Source organism: Lipotes vexillifer, unplaced genomic scaffold (genome assembly GCF_000442215.2).
Source record: "Lipotes vexillifer unplaced genomic scaffold, Lipotes_vexillifer_v1.1 scaffold213, whole genome shotgun sequence".
NCBI classification, from domain to species: Eukaryota; Metazoa; Chordata; class Mammalia; order Artiodactyla; family Lipotidae; genus Lipotes; species Lipotes vexillifer.
This window is the reverse complement of record NW_006780610.1, coordinates 3,627,490-3,643,622: the sequence shown is the minus strand read 5'-3', so window position 1 is coordinate 3,643,622 and position 16,133 is coordinate 3,627,490. Positions and strand designations below refer to the sequence as shown.

The window sequence follows — 16,133 nt, the reverse complement described above, 5'->3', positions numbered from 1 at the left end:
AAAAAAAAAAAAAAAAAAAAAAAAAAGTACCACAGATTTTAACAATTAACATGGGCAGAGACATCTCTAAAAACACATCCCATGCCCTGCAAACCTGTTAAGCCCTGGACTCAGAATCCAAGTTGTCCCCTGTGCAAATCCAATTTAGGTTAGCAAGGACTAAATATCACTAGTTTAGCTCAAGGAGAAAGACAACAACTGTGCAATTACTTTTCAACCACAGGCTGCAGTGGTCACAGGCTACTGGAGAGATGACTTTTTCCTCCAGGCTCTCTCTTCACTGGGCCTTCTGTTAACTGTCTGTGGTCTGGTGATAAAGCTGAAAGAGAAGTGGCAAGAGCAAACCAGGAAGGGTTGGGGGTGGAAAGAAGTACAGAGCCCGCTTAAAGAGGAAGGGGGCAGGTGTCCTTCAGGCGACAAAGCACTCAGGCTAGGAAATGTATGGGTCTAGAGGGTTCGAAAGACAACAGATTTTTGAGCACCTACTGATGTATGAGGCATTAGGCTGGCATTTGGGAAGGAGAGAGGATGCAAAATACTAAAGGCAGCAAGTTCGAGCCTGTAAAAATGTAGCTGAATGAACAGCCAACAAAGAGATGAAAAATCAGAGGGTTTTACCCGGAAATAATAAACAGTCGGGTTTGAAGTAAGAGGAAATGAAGGTGAGCTGGGGAAGATAAGATTCGAGAAGGGGGGCTGAGGCCAGGCCATGCAGGACTTGAATGCAGTGCTGAAGAATCTGAACTTTATTCCTCAGGCTACAAGGATTGGTGCAGCATTCAAGTTCACAAACACAACAGTAGGGCATGATAAAAGTCGTTCTAAGGCAAGCCCCAAGGAAGGAGGAGACAGGGGAGGAAGACTTGTAAGGACACCACTGCACTAGTTCAAGTAAGAGGATACCAACGTGAACCACGGGGATTTAATTTTTTTTTTTAATTTTCAAAAAATTTTTAAATTGTAGAAAAAGAATGGACAGAATTTGGTTATTAGACATAGGAGAGGGAAGAGTCAAGGATGACTAGGTTTTTAGTGATTATACTGACAGAAAAGAAACTGGAGGGAGGGAAGGAGTGAGGAAGAGAATGAACATAGTAATTTGGAAGAAACCAGCCTAGGAAAGGCCCTGAAGAGGGCAGCCAGTTTCTAAGCTCTTAGACGTGGGCATTTGCAATTCCTAAACGTGCTTCCCAGAGGAAACCACCCCAAAATTAGCATTCCTTCGGTCCTGTGAGACCTTCTAGAAGGCAAACATTCACTCCCATTTTACAGATGGAAGAGAGGAAAGTCAAGAGACATGTCCAGTATGATACCAAGGTGCAGTAACAAAAATTAATATTAAAGTATCCACACTTTGTTCAAATCCTCATCATTCACATTTGGAGCTTTAGTTCACATACGCACCACTTGTAAAATCTACAAGTTTGTTACAGTAGATTTTAAGCCGCAAAGAAAACAAGCGAGCCAGTGGGCTTCTATGTCCCAAAACTGTCTTTCTGCTAATAAATATTGATGTCTCCCTCTTCCTGAACCTTCTGTCCCCGAGGACTTTTCTGTGCAAAGCACCCCTTCTAAGTGAACGTTTGTGGGTCACCTCGCTTGCTCTAGGCTCCCACTGTAGAATTCCACAACAAACTGTTTTCTGAAGGCAAGAAAAGTCTTCAGGGGGTTCTCCTGTTCTAGAAACAAACACAAGGTTAGATGCGATGAAGAGGGAAACGGAGAAGGGAACAACAGAAGGAGGAAGAAAAAGGAACACAGTTCTCTTTTGTTTACAGGAACCAAGTGGGCCAAATTAATTTGCTTAGGAGCCTGCAGAGCTTCCCACAAAGGTGGAGATGATGGGCAAGATTTCCACGTGTAGGATAAACATCTAGGAAAATTCATTTTCTCTGTGCTAAAAGGGTACGTCGGTCACACAGATTTTACTTATTAAGAGACGGGGGAGCAAGGAGACTGACTAACCCAGGGGCTGTTTTTCTGACATTCTCACTGGCTTCTGCCCTGGTAATCTAGGTTACCCTTTATGCTACCCTGAGTTATAAATAGCATTCATTTCCTTTCTCAGGCCAGACAGACTTTAATGCTTGACTTCTTGGGTCCAAGGGAAAAAATACTCATAGCACATCTCATTCTGAATTTGAGTTACTACCAAGCTACCTCGCTTTGAATCAACCATGGAATAAGAAAACCACTTCAAAACATCAAAATTTGTTTGTTGTTGCCATGTTGTTAAATTAGCCCAGAAAAGCCCAATGGGACTTCTGAGTAGCTGTTTCCTTTCTAGTACATAGCTCAGAATCCTCCAGAACACAGCTCCAGGTCTTCGCATGTGTCTAGGATGAGGCAGGTGAATATTTTACACAATGACATAGGTGAGTACTAAGCCCGATGAGGGATTCCCCAAGGGATAAGAGCACCTTCAGGTGTTAAACAAACAGGAAGGCATTTCTCCTTATTTCTTTTTAAGGAAAGAAAAAGCTACACCAAGAAGAGCAGTTAAATAAGTGAAGAAGCAGAAAAGCCCTTACTTACAACAGCTACTTGTCTGAGACCCATGCAAGGTCTAGGAGTCTGAAGAGGCCAAGAGAATCAGATGGAACAGCCCTGCCACTCGACCAGAAGCTTTACATCTCACTTCAACATCACAACTTAGCTCAAAGATCCCGGTCTGAACCTGAAATGACACCAACCCCAATCTAAAACTCCTGCATTTCACTTTTCTGCAATTCCTACCAAGCTTGGCTTGACATTCCTGAATGCAGGAAAGACAAATCAAGGAAAAGAATGGACATTTTTGGAGAGATGCATCCAAGTGAGATCTTTCCCTTCTCTACCAAAAGACAAAGGCAAGGACTGAAAACCAGCTTCACTTTGCCCCCCAAATGCCTAGGCCTTTGAGGGGCTCTTACCCTTGGCTCACCTCACAAGGTCCCCTCCCCCCCGTCCTGCTGAGCCGACTCCACACTCTCTTACCTCTATGAATCACCAGATCCCTCTCTGTCAGACTGTCAGCTCCTTGCGGAAGCCATTTCTCCCGATGTGCGTCACAAACGGCATTTTAAAGCAGTCTTTGGGTTGGTTTCCTGGGCTATCAGGAAGTGGGAATTTTGATCATATAGGAAGCATCAAATTCGCTATCTGTTTCCCTTGGGGTTCAGGGACATCCAGAGGAGGCCCAAAGGGTTCCCCCAACCTGTTGTAGATGATGTGACTCTCCTCTGAGGCCAAAGCAACGCTGCAAACAGGGCTGACCAAAACAGAACTGGGGGCTTGGTGCCATTTCTTACCAATTTTAACATGAGCAACTTAGCATTTAGTAGTGTAACCCCACTTATTGTAGGTATTACGATGGGGACAAATCATTGCAAATTAAAAATGAAACCAAAACCTTGACAGTAACTCCTCACCAGCAACTGGCTAGTTTCGGATTTTTGAAAGGTCACAGAAGATTCTGAGATCACTTTGCATTTATCACCCAGCGGCAGATAACTGCTTCAGAGCTGTCCCGACTTCTCACAGAAGACCTCCTTCTACTTAGGAGATGAAGCGCTCCAACAGGCTCTGGCGTGCTGGCTGAGAAAACAGAACCCACCTCTTTCTGCTGCCATCGGGCCTGTCCTCTGCCAACTGTCTGGATGCTGCCCTTTCGAAGGGGCAAGGGGAAGATATGTACTTAATCTTAAGCTCTCACCTGCCCCAGTACCAGAGCCCAGAATGTCATGGAAACTGATGCAACAGGTCTCTCAAGATCAGCCCTTCAAGTGAGCTAAGCCCACGAGAGATGTAAACTATCAGCACCATCGTGTGCTGTGACTGTATCTTGCAGAGGCTGCAATGGAAGAAAAGAACGAGCACAAAGGAAGTCCTTTGCTCGCTTAGTTTCCTCCCATTTTACAAACTTGTGCAACGTGCTATTGCCCCCTCATAGTTTCCAAGCCTTTTAAGAACAAGTGGAGCGCCGGCCCACACTTACACGGCTACTTGACAGTTCCCTAGCAAACGGCTGAGAAAAGGGGCACAAGTGGGTACTAGTGGTCATGCCAAAGCTCAGACGTAACAGGAGCGGCATGGGCACACCCAGGAGAAAAAAAATACCAGGGAGCCCCGGGCAGAAAACCTAGGAGCTAGACAGAAAACCGAGGTCTGCAGGTCCTCCCAAAGCACCAGCCTGACCCAAATTTCAGCCCTGGGCCTCTCACTCTCCAGAAGACAACCTCCTGCTCAACAATTGGCCTTTTGTGCCGCACAACGTTATCCACCAAGGGCTGGGTGGAAAAAAAAAACCTAATCCCCTTCACCTGTAACCTCATTGTGGCCTCCAGGCCCAGGGTGGACAGGGCTCTCCTGGACTCCGGGTCTGTGCACAGCCCAATCTCTCATAGGGGTTGAGGACCGACAGGAGAGCCAGGCAGTCCCAGTACACACACCAGTCCTCACCCAAAGGAAGGCTCTGTCATGGGGAGTGCACCTCCACACAAGTCAAACTCGAAGGTCAGGATGGAGAAACTGAGGCTCAGAGAGGGGCAGCCATCCGCCCCAGGTCACACAGCGAAGTCAGGAACGGAGCTTTACTACTACCACAACCCCGGCCTCGGGATTCCTGAGTACCTCACTGGCCCCCGCCTGCCCTCATCAAGCCCGGCTAAGAATAACTAACATCCCCACAGCACCTCAGCCCCAATGTCGCCGCCTCCGTAGGGCCAGGACCTTGGTCTTTGCCCCGAGTGTCCGCCAGCCAACCCACAGACCCTGCCCGCCCGAGGGTCTGGCCCGCTACCGCCCCGGAGCCCCAGCCCAGCGTCCCACCGCCCGCCGGACCTGCAGATTCGCGCTCCCGGGAGCCGGCGGCGGCGGACATTTCCCTGCCTGCTTCCTCAAGCTCTTCATCACGCCGCCCGGAGCCCCGCCCCCCGTTCCACCCCCAGAGGGGCCCGCCCCCGCGTGCCACCCTCGCCAATCAAAGGCTGGTCTGCTCCATAGCTACGCCCCCAAAGAAAATGGCGCCCGCCCCTGAAGCCTGGCCTCCTCCAATCCCCTTCGCGCCTTCCGAGATCGATACCTGCCTCCGCCAATTCCAGAGCGCCCGGGCCGGGTGCCCGGCGCTGAGTTCCAGCCGCGCGGCGTGGGCGGATCGGGCTCCAGCTCCTTGCGCCTGTAGCGAGACAGCCACAGAAACTTAGGATCCAGGGCCGTGGGGTTGAAGCCTGTGGAAGGAAAAAGGAGGGAATACTGAGCCACGGACTTGAAGAGCCGGTTCCACCTCCGCAAGGTTGTCTGTCCGTGAGCAAATCGCTCAGCCTCTCCGGGGAGGCTCCAAGCCTGTTTCCCTGGCGCACATTGTGGGCCTGAGATTCAAATACAATAATAAACATGAAAACGAAAGTGCTGTACCAAGATACACAAGCACCACTCCTGCGACCTGCTGGCAACTACGTGCCGAGGTCTATACTTCACTTGTATATTACGTCCTTAATTCTCACAACTAACTTTAGGAGCAAGGGAACGATTATCCGGTGGCAACTATTATCCGATGGGAACTGAGCTCAGAAAGGTGAAGTCTGAGGTCGCAGAGTGAGTGGCAGAGTGGGAACTCAAATACATGTTAGTACTAGGGAGCGGGTTGGGGGCTTTAACTACCCATAATCTCCATCAGCAACTCGCAAGCCTCCCCAAGAAACACACTCTAAGTAAAAGCAGTGTGCCTGCTATGAAATATGCCTTCAAGACGAGTCCTCTGGTTCCCTCTGAACCAGATTGCCACTCCTCCTTCCTAGAAATTCTTGGGTCTTCTCTGCCTCTCACTCAAACCCAGGTCTGCCTGACTCCTAAACACTTGCTGTTTCCTATGCTATCCTGCCTGTTCTCCTTGTAGAACAGCATGAACCTGACCGAACTGAATTGGATTTGCAAGGGCATCATAAATGAAGAGACTTGGGTCGTAGGACTGACTATGGCACTGCCAGACACAGCTTTTAAATTATTTTCAGCAGTTACATGCCATTAACCCATCTGATCCTCACAAAACTCTTGGAGTAGTAAGGCAAGTTCATATTTCCACTGTACAAATAATAAAGCCAAGGCTCATAGAAATAAAATATATTGTTCACATTCACAACTAGGAAGTGGCAGAGCTGGGATCTCAACTGAAATCTCTGGACTCCATGGGCTTTGGAGTTATAACCTGGGTTTCCAAACCTGGTCCTATTAACTTCAATTAATGAATGACCTTGGGTAAGTTACTAAAATGTCAGTTTACTCTCTTGTCAGTTTACTCATCTGTAAAACAGGATACTCTTTAGTATTGCTCAAAAGACTAAACAGAAAAACATGGTTGTTGTGTGTTGTCTAGCTGTCTAGAAAAATATATGGCACACAGTAGGTACTGAATTAATGTTGGCTAATTCCTTCCTCTAACTGTGATCTTTTGACCAAGTCACTTCCACTCCCTGACCTTTTGTGCTGCACATTACCCACCAAGGACTGGGTGGGGAAAAACTAGTTCCTTTCACCTGTAACCTCATCCTGGACTCTGGTCCTTTTATCTGTAAAATGCAAGGGTTGGGCAGGTGGATTCCCAAGAGTCTGTCAGCTCTGAGAGTCCTCTCTCACCCAGACCCCTCCCAGAGGAAGTCCACATCATGATAGCTGCTCAAAGAAGCTGAGTTAGTGCAGTTTCCCTGCTGGTTACCCCAGGTGTGGACCCCAGAAGGAAGAGCAGGGAAGGGAACCGACAAACAGATACCCAAGCCTAAAAGAGGGGAATCATCCTCGACTACTCCCTCTCTTTCATTCTCACAGCTGGGCACCAAGCTCTGTTCATCCATTCAACAAATATGTGTTAAGTGCCTACTACATGCCAGGCACTGTTGTAACCACAGAGAGTAAAGCTGTGAACACAACCCAAACTCAGTGTTCCCATGGTGCCTTCATTCTCATCGGTTTGATCTCTCCAGTCCATCCTCTCCTCCCCATCCCCATGACTGGGCCCTGGTCCAAGCCTCATTTTTTATACCTGAACCACTGCAATACATTCCCATTGATCTTCCTGCTCTAGGTTCTCCCCTTCTGCACCAGTTGCCAGAGGAACTTTCCTAAAGTGCAAATCCTGCCTCGTTATTCCTCAGTTTAAAGCTCCATCAGCTCCCCACAAGCTACAGGGCAAAATCCAAGCTCTTTGATGGTTATTTAAGACCCTTCATGCACTGTCTCTGCTGGCCTGTCCTGGTTCAGCTCATTCCACGGCCTCCTCCCACCCCAACTTCAATCCCACCCAGTGCTCTGCTCTTAACTCCGACTGTCTTTTTTCCCATGTTGGCTGCCTGGGAAAAAAACCTCACTCGTCCTTCAAGTCTCAGCTTAAACATCACCTCCTACGCGAAGTCTTCCCTGAGCAGTGTAGATGGGATGGGTTGGCATGAGCTCAGGATGCATTCGAGCAAAACTCAAGAGCTCAGGCTCTGGAGGAGACTCTCTAACCCTGTCTAATCCTGGCTCTATTATTTACCAGCTATGTACTCAGGTAAGGCATTTAACCTCCCTGAGCCTCAGTTCCCTCACCTGTAAAATGGACACACTGATAATACCTACCTTGAACGGCTGTGGTAAGAAAAATGAGATAATGTGCTGAAAAGTCCTCAGAACAGTGTCTAACACACAATAAGTCCACAATGAATGTTAGCTAAGGAAATATTTTTCTGAGCTCCTACTATGTGCTGGGCACTTTCACATGTATTACCTCATTTAATTCTCACAATTCCATGAGGAAGATATTCTTTACATATAGAAGTCTACAAACAAGCAAACTCATAGAAAAAGAGATCAGACTTCTGGTTACCAGAGGGAGGGATGAAGTGGGGGAAAAGGGGATTGGGTGAAGGCAGTCAAAGGTCCAAACTTCCAGTTATAAGATAAATAGGGAGTTCTCTGGTGGCCTAGTGGTTAGGATCCCAGGCTTTCACTGCCGTGGCCCGGGTTCAATCCCTGGTCAGGGAATTGAGATCCCGCAAACCACATGGTACGCACCCCCCCCCCAAAAAAGAAAAATAAATAAGTACTAGGGGTGCAACAACATGATACATATATTTAATACTGCTGTGTTATATGAAAGAAAGTTTTTAAGAGTGTAAATCATGAGTTCTCACCACAAGGAAAAAGTATTTTTTTCTATGTCTTTAATTGTATATCTGTATGAGATGATGGATGTTCACTAAACTTATTGTGGAAATCACTTCGTGATGTATGTAAGTGAAATCATTATGCTGTACACCTTAAACTTACACGATGCTGTATGTCAATTAGAGCTCAATAAAACTGGGAGAAAAGAAAGCTCTACAAAACCAAGGTTCAGAGAGGTGAGGTGGTTTGCCCAAAGTCACACAGCTAAAGACCAGCAAAGATAGGCTTCAAATGCAAGAGGTTGTATAGCTTCAAAGTCCATTCTCTTTGCTGTTACTACTGTTATTACTTCTCCTACAACTACCAATAATAATCATAAAACAGGTTATCCTTATTAGTTGAAGGTTTGGAGATAAATTTCCCCTGCTTATAGAATCAACCCTTTAACTGGGCATTCAAGGCTGTATAATCTTGTTTCCTTTTCCCACATTGCCCAGTTTGCATCAACAGTCAGTACCCTTCCTGCACACCAGGCAAACTAAGTTGGAGCCCCCAGACATTCAGGCTCCATGATGAGACCACGATAGAAGGGGAGCCCACCTCCGATTCCTGCAGAGCCAGGATGTTAGCTAGAAAGGAAATAAGTGACAGTGTTGGGTAAACAGCTAAGCCCCAGCACCTGGTGGCTAGAATTTGCATGTTCTCTGGCTGATTCTCTGCTCTGAACAAACTCTCCTTTACCTGCCTGGCTGATCGCCCAGTCTAAACAAATTCTGCCCTAGAGGCCACTAACTTCTCACTGTTAAGTTAAAGCTAGACCATCTTCTCAGCTGTGGTGGGGGACAGAGCAGGGTGCAAGGGCAGGAGAGCTCTTATGACAGACTTCCCTTGGTTCTAGCTGGGGTTGTCAGGGAGAGGGAAGGTGGGCCTCTAGGAGCTGCTGACCCTGCTAACTTGTAAAAGATTCTGCATGAGAATCACAACTCTCCCCGTGCAGCCCTGCCCAGAGCAGGGAGGGCAAAGGGGCCCTGCTGGAGTTAAAACTCGGGTCCAGAAATGGGAAAACAGAAATGCAAACACCATGGCTGGCTGGTGGCCTGGGGGCACGGTGGCCTCGTGCCAGCAGCTTTGAGAGGGCACAGAAACTGTAGAGTGTAAGTCCAAAGGGTGCAAAGTCAACTGGTGGTGGGGAGGTCAGTGCCCAGCCTCCCGTTCCCCCGGGAGCCTGCGGTCTTACCTACCTGGACAGGCCCTGGCGACTTCCTGGAGAAACGTTCTGGTTTGTGAACCAAAGGGGAGCTGGAATACGAGGCTGAGCTCCGCTGTGTCCAGCTGGACGGTGACATCTGAGCCTGCACAGGGGAGGCAGGAAATGAGCCCTTGGCCTCCAGGATGCTTAGGTGCATCTTTAGGCTGGAGCCCCCAGCATGGAACGTCAGCAGCCCAAGCTCCCAAAGCCCCTTTGACCCTTAAGCTGGGGCAATAAGGGAGCCCTCTGTACCCCCAGCTTCAAATTAACATCACCCTCAGGCTACAAAGGGGGTGGACCTCAGCTCTGAAAATTCAGCAAGCCTCACCGTAGCCTTCTGAACGGAGCCAGAAGAGACCAGGTTCTCAACCTGTAGTCTACCCCTGCTCCACCAGTGGAATGAAAAGCACACAGAAGCGGACGGGGGGCCGTCCGTCAGTCAGTCTCCCTGACTGTGCCAGGCACACGCTAGTCACAGGGAACACCATGCTGAAGACATCAGACATGGCCTTGTCTTCAGGGAGCTAGACTGTGGATGGTGTCTGGCTCATAGTGTAACCTCAGCACCCAGCAGGCACATGGCGAGCACCCAAAACATGCGCTGAACTAAGGAATGAGTAGGAGCAATGCAGCAGACTGATCAAGAGCGTGGGCTCCAGAGACTGGATTCCGAGTCTGAATCCTTGTCCCACCACTTGCTAAATTACTTAATTTCTCTGGGCTTCCATTACCTCGACCATAAAATGGGGATGAAAGCAGTGATGACCTCACAGAATTGTGAGGAAAGCACCACGTGATGTGTGTAAAGCTCGTTAGCATAGTGCCTGGCACAAGGTCATCATTGATTAAATATTCATTTCTATCACTATTATTATTACTCCCTCTGCTATTACGACTGCAGTCTAGCAAAGAACACCGACATTAGATAGGTCACTATAAATAATTAAATCACTGTAGGTGACAGAGAGGTGGTAAGGACGAGACAAAGGAATGTGTTATGAGTGAAATACAAACACTTTCGGGATACAAACACTCTCAGGAGTTCAACAAAGGCTTCGCGAGGAAAGTCAGTGTGAACTGAAGCCCTGGAGGATGACTGGCTATGCAAAAAGAGTGAGGGCTTTCAAGAGGAGGAAGCAGTGTGCGCAGGGTCTCCGTGGTGAAAACGTTTCATGTTTGAGGTGCTTGGAATGCAGAGGATTCCAAGTGCAGCAAGCTGGGAAGAGACTGACTGGAGAGATGACGGGGCCTGATCCTGCAGGGTCCTGCGTGCCACAGTAAGAAGATCAGAAAGTGCTTTTACTCCACACCACCCTTCTCTCTGCAGATTCTGTTCCCCCTGCCCCAACTGGGACTCAGACTGAAAGGACCACTCACCAAGAAAGTAGACTTCACCATCCAGGGACACTGTGGGCAGGGAAACGAAAGGGCCCTTAGCAACTGAGCATCATCCTTCCTCCCAACGCCCCACCCCCAACAAGGGCAGAAATGACCCGGGAGCCCAGAGGAGAGGGATCATCCTGTCCAGCCCCCTGTGGCACCTTCTTCCAGAGAGAAATCCCGAGAGATCGGCACGATCTGGTCCAAGGAGACATCGTCCCCGGTAACGGCCATCCTCCGGTGTGTGTACAGGAAGAGACTGAGGGCAGGAAGCAGAGTGAGGACAGGGGGCCTGTAGTCTAGTCGTCCCTCAGGCCCATCGGGGAAGCCTCGGGGTGCTCGCACTCTCTCCTTGGTTCCTGGGGCTATGCTCATGCCTCTCTGCTCACGGTGCCCACCAGAGACTGTTGGGTCATCAAAGCTGAACTTGCCTCATTTCGGGGAGCCCCTGCCTTGTTAGTAAAACCCATGCTCGATCTCCCCCTTGTGCGTTCTAGCACTGCAAGTGACAAGAACAGGGCAATCTTAGCCTCCCCACTCCCTCCCTGAACCTCAGCTTTTCCATCTGTAAGGTGAGGGTGGTGGGTTCAAAAATGTCTAAGGCTCCTCCTTCCCAGCTCTGAGACCCTAAGGTTCAGTTTCTGGCTGTGAGACCGTTGATAAATATTAATTATTCTCTCTCTGCTTCTGTGTAATATGTGGGTATTACTAGCAACATTTATGGAGCCCTTTCTATGTGCCTCACAGCATTTTAAACACTTTACATGTAGTAACTCATTTTAATCTTCAGTCCGGACACATTGCGGTTTGCTCAGGATGACATGGCTCGGAAATAACAAAGCCTGAATTTGAACCCAAGACAGGCCACAGGGCTCAAGATCTGGAGCAGTATGTTCAACCATCTTCTTGAGAAGTTTTCTCGTCAAATTTGGAGGATTATATGAGCTAAGAATACAGAGGGCTTGGCCTATAGTGGTCAAAAACTATTAATTATCATTATTACAATTATTCTAGAAGCCTCAGACTCTGCCCTAGAGGGCATGAAGTCCAGCTGGAGGGACAGTGGAGAATAATAAAACCCAGGGCCAGAGAGGCAAGGACTGAACCAGTCACTGACGCATGTTCCTGGCCACCACGTTCCGGGCGGTAGCACACGAGTCCCAGGAGGCGGCTCTGCCTGCTCTCTCCCTCACACAGCGCCTTGCACCGCCTGCAGCTCAGGGTCAAGGCAAACCAAAAGGGAGCCGGGCCCCAGGCCTCGCCCAACCCAGCCCACCCCACCTGCCCTGCCCTGCCCTGCCCCGCCCCGCCCCGCCCTCACCCACACAGATTCACTCTGTGGTTTCACCTCTCCCACCCTTCCTCATCTGTGAAATGGGGAGAGTAACCCCCAACGTCACAGGGGGTGGGAGGATAACAGTATTTAAAGCACCCGGCAGAGAGTCCAGGACTAACTGCTTAGTATGTACAGGTTTCCATCTCCCCCTGAAGGCACAGAGAGAGGAAGGCAAGCAGACAGACACGTAGACACCTGCCATTCCACTTCCCAAGGCCAGGCAGGGCAGGCCCTGGGGCTGGGAACTCGGCACCCGCAGGGAAGGATATGATGATGCAGTACTCCCCCTCAGCCAGGGTCTCCTGGATCACCACAGACTGGTCCACGCTGGCCCCTGCTGAGCAGACACGCCCCGGGGGAGGGCAGATGGGAGCCCCTTAGGTCAACAAGTCACTCAGGAGGTTACGGAGCTGCCTGAGGGAGGGCTGGGGGCAGGGAGGAGGGGCTCTGTGCTGGGAGAAGGTGGAGGAGGCCCCATCCGCTCCCTCCTCCTCCCCCTCCCCCTTCCTCTGAGAATGAGCCTTTTAGTTTCTAGGGAGAGGGGCCATCCCTTTGCCCCTGGTGAGAGGTACAATTTGCTGTACCGCCCTTTGTCTTGAAGGGCATCCAGTCGCTTCTAAGTGGGGTCCAGTCTATTTGTTGGACGTGGGGTGCCTTGTCCCATTACTGGAGAGGAGGACAAGTCCTATTGCTCCTGGGATGGGGCTCTGCCTTCCTTTTTGGGGAGCAGTATTAGTCCTGCTGGCACCTCTCTGGGCAGTGTCAGGGGTGTATCTGCACGTATCTCAGGAAGGGAGCTCTCATCCTAAACAAGGACCCCAGTTCTGTCCCTTTTTCCCTGGAGATGGGAAAGTGTCCGTTACTCCTTGGCCCTCCCCCAGCCCAGCAGGCCCCATTGCGTCAGCCGAAGGCCGAGGGTGTCCGGCTCTGACAGCATCAGGACAGGGGTCCAAGCCCTTAGCTTGCCCAGCCCCTCCTGCCCAGCCCCGCCCTGGTTTCCCTGCTCCACACCTGCTCCCACACCCCTGCCATCGCCGCCTACCTCCTGAGATGTCACCGCTGCTGGCTGTGCGGAACACCGCGGCCCCGGGGCCCAGCCAGAGACTACATTTCCCAGAAGCCCCCACGCCACACGACGGTCAGCCAGCCTGCAAGGCCCAGCCTGCCCACGCCAGTGCGGGGGTGGGGTGTGTGTGTGAGGGTGTCCTCCCTGCCCCCGTTAACTCCTTAGGTCTTGGGCTACCCTGGGCTCCCTATTCCTGAAAGCTTTTCCTAAGTACTTGCCCTCGGCTCACCCTCGGTCCTGGAAGTCATGGGGCCAGAGCTCCCCGCCCAGGGCCTGGAAGGAAGATGGTCACTTTAAGGAAAAACACTTTCTCAGTTTCATCCTCAACTCCTCTCACTCCAGGCAGGCCAACACTGGCCTCTACTGGAACCTCCCCAGCTAACTACCCCATCCGAGCTTAAAGGAGAACAACACTGTGAAGAACCATTACCCCATTTTCCAGGTGTAGAAACTGAGGCTCAGAGACATTAAGCAATTTGACCAAGCCCTCGCACCTAGCAAAGTGGCAAAATTGGGCCTCGACTGAAAGTGTGACTCCAACTTCTGTGCCATGGACACTGCCACATGCCTCCCTTTCCCCCCCTAAGCCTCAGCGCTGTGTGTGTGAGGTGTGTGTGACAGAAGCACCTGGTCCCGCCTGCCTCATGGGGCTGTTTGGGGATAAAGGATGAGAATGCACATTGTAAAGGGTGTGATCCTGTTCATATGCAGTACTGTGCTGAGGCTCTATCCTCTCTCCTTCTCAGGGAGGAAAGAGTTCAGGGGAGGGGGCCACTCAGCTCTCAGGACAGCCTGAGGCTGTATTTTGCTGTTCTCCGGCCCCTTCCCCCAACTCACTGGCCACAGGCACCTGGGAAAGGTCTTCCTCCTTTGGAGCCTCGATTTCCCACCTAAGATAAGCAGAGGCTGCTCCAGATGGACAAAAAGGGCCAGCTCAGATCAGGGAGTCCAGGACCGGTCTCTCCCAGCCTATTGGCCATTGCACTAAGCTGTAAGCTCCCTGAGGACAGGCTGTATCTTTTCCTCATCACCCCAGGGTAGTTTCTGGCACACAGTTGACCCTCAGAACATGTTTATTGAATTAGTGAATTATCTTAAAGAATACTCTTTCTCTCAAGCTTTGACTCAAACTAAAGGGTAAGTGCAGGGGAAAGAGTGAGCATGTGACTTCTAACCCATCCTCACTCCTTTTTCCCTAAGCTTAGAGTTGCTGCCTTAGCAACCAGTTCAAGTTTGTATACGCAAACCTCTTCCAGAAACAGACATCACCTTCGTCCCAATTTTCTTCTCCTGGAAACATCCACAGCATAAATGGAGCTCAAGTGTATTTGAATTTGGTTTCAAAGCTGTGTGGGGGATGAGGAGAAAGGGGATTGATTTAGACCCTTAAAGATAAAGGGGGTGGTGGTCATTGCAGGAAAGCAGGGGAACCCCAATTCCAGCCCCCCTCTTTGTGTCAAAGTCTGGGGAGGATCTGGGAAAAGTAGACAGGACCGGGCATTTTTATAGATGAAGAAACTGTCCCTGCAGGACTTTGGGGTCCTCCTACTTGATGGGGGTCAGACAGGAGACTGTTCTGTTTTTCCAGACAAATCCCAGCCTCTCCTTGGGAATGGGGCTAAGGCCCTGCCCCCTTGGAGAGCATCATGTTCAGGCCTAGGCCCTGGGAGCCTCTAGCACAGAGTTGTGGACTTGATAAATCCCTTTCACTAAAGATACAGCTACAAGGACTTCCCTGGTGGCACAATGGTTAAGAATCCGCCTGCCAATGCAGGGGACATGGGTTAGAGCCCTGGTCCGGGAAGATCCCACATGCCGAGGAGCAACTAAGCCCGTGCGCCACAACTACTGAGCCTGCGCTCTAGAGCCCTCGAGCCACAAGTACTGAGCCCGCACGCCACAGCTACTGAAGCCCGCACGCCTAGAGCCCGTGCTCCGCAACAAGAGAAGCCATTGCAATGAGAAGCCCGCGAACCGCAACAAAGAGTAGCCCCTGCTCGCCGCAACTAGAGAAAAGCCCGCGCACAGCAACGAAGACCCAATGCAGCCAAAAATAAATAAATTAAAATAAATAAATGTATTTTTTTAATTAAAAAAAATAGATACAGCTAAAGGAATCAGAGCTGGGGGTGGCCCTGGGGACTTGCAGGGCCTATGGGACCTTCCTGCCTGCTGCTCCCTGGCTGCTGAGCGAAGGAACAGCAGCAGAGCGCCAGCCAGGGTCCAGGGCAGGGGGCTCCTGGTGGCCCCTGGTGCGGCCCCGTTGAAGTGGAGGTTCTCATCCAGCTGGAGGCAGCTGCCTGAGGCCAAGGCTTGGCAGCACTCCTGGTAGCAGGGCTGAGCCACAGCCCTGTGACACCTGGACGTCCCTGTCACGCAGGCCTGGCTGCGCCCTGCAGTGTAGCCTGAGCTGGACTGTTTCAGCTGCAAGAAGAGATGAGACCGTTCATCCTCCCCTTGCCTTCGTCCCCCATTCACAGAGACAAAAAATGTTAAGTTGGGTTGTGGGCTGAGATGAACTTCCTTGGACCCCTCTCTCCACCCCCATGAGGCCAGCCAGCCGGTCCCCAGAGAACATACAGGGTGATCAGAAACAAGGGGGCATGTCACAGAGACTTGGAAGGTTCCAGCCGCTGCCCTGGATTTCAGCATAATGTGGAGCTCAGAGGGTCGAGCAGCCTGGCCCCCAGCAGGTCTAGCTCCACCCAGATTCAGCTGCTGACCCATTAGTTGAGCGGGGGAGAAGAGAGGCCTGCAGTTCTGAGGGAGGGCAGCACCCAACCTTGGAGCACTGCAGGGGCCCACCTCACAGAAGTCCTAGCCCTCGGGGCACTCGGCCACAGCTTTCTGCCTTGGCAGGAGATTTTCCCCTTGAAGAGAGAGTGAAGGGAAGGGTAAGGGGTGCGGAGCCCTGTGAGCTCCAGACAGAGGCGGGGCTGGAGCCCCATCCTGCCTGTCCCACTGGCCCCAGCCACAGCCACCTC

The 16,133-nt window shown here is 50.7% G+C and overlaps 1 protein-coding gene across 1 annotated transcript in view; it reads right to left on the bottom strand.

Moving 5' to 3' along the window:
- INPP5B (inositol polyphosphate-5-phosphatase B) overlaps positions 1-16,133 on the bottom strand; it is a 52,460-nt gene that overhangs the window by 35,306 nt on the left and 1,021 nt on the right. The window contains 9 exon segments of the mRNA XM_007453860.1: positions 4,822-5,022; positions 5,025-5,207; positions 9,360-9,470; positions 10,745-10,774; positions 10,909-11,006; positions 11,865-11,947; positions 12,341-12,420; positions 13,987-14,039; positions 15,311-15,573. Coding sequence (XP_007453922.1) covers positions 4,822-5,022; positions 5,025-5,207; positions 9,360-9,470; positions 10,745-10,774; positions 10,909-11,006; positions 11,865-11,947; positions 12,341-12,420; positions 13,987-14,039; positions 15,311-15,573 — 1,102 coding nt within the window.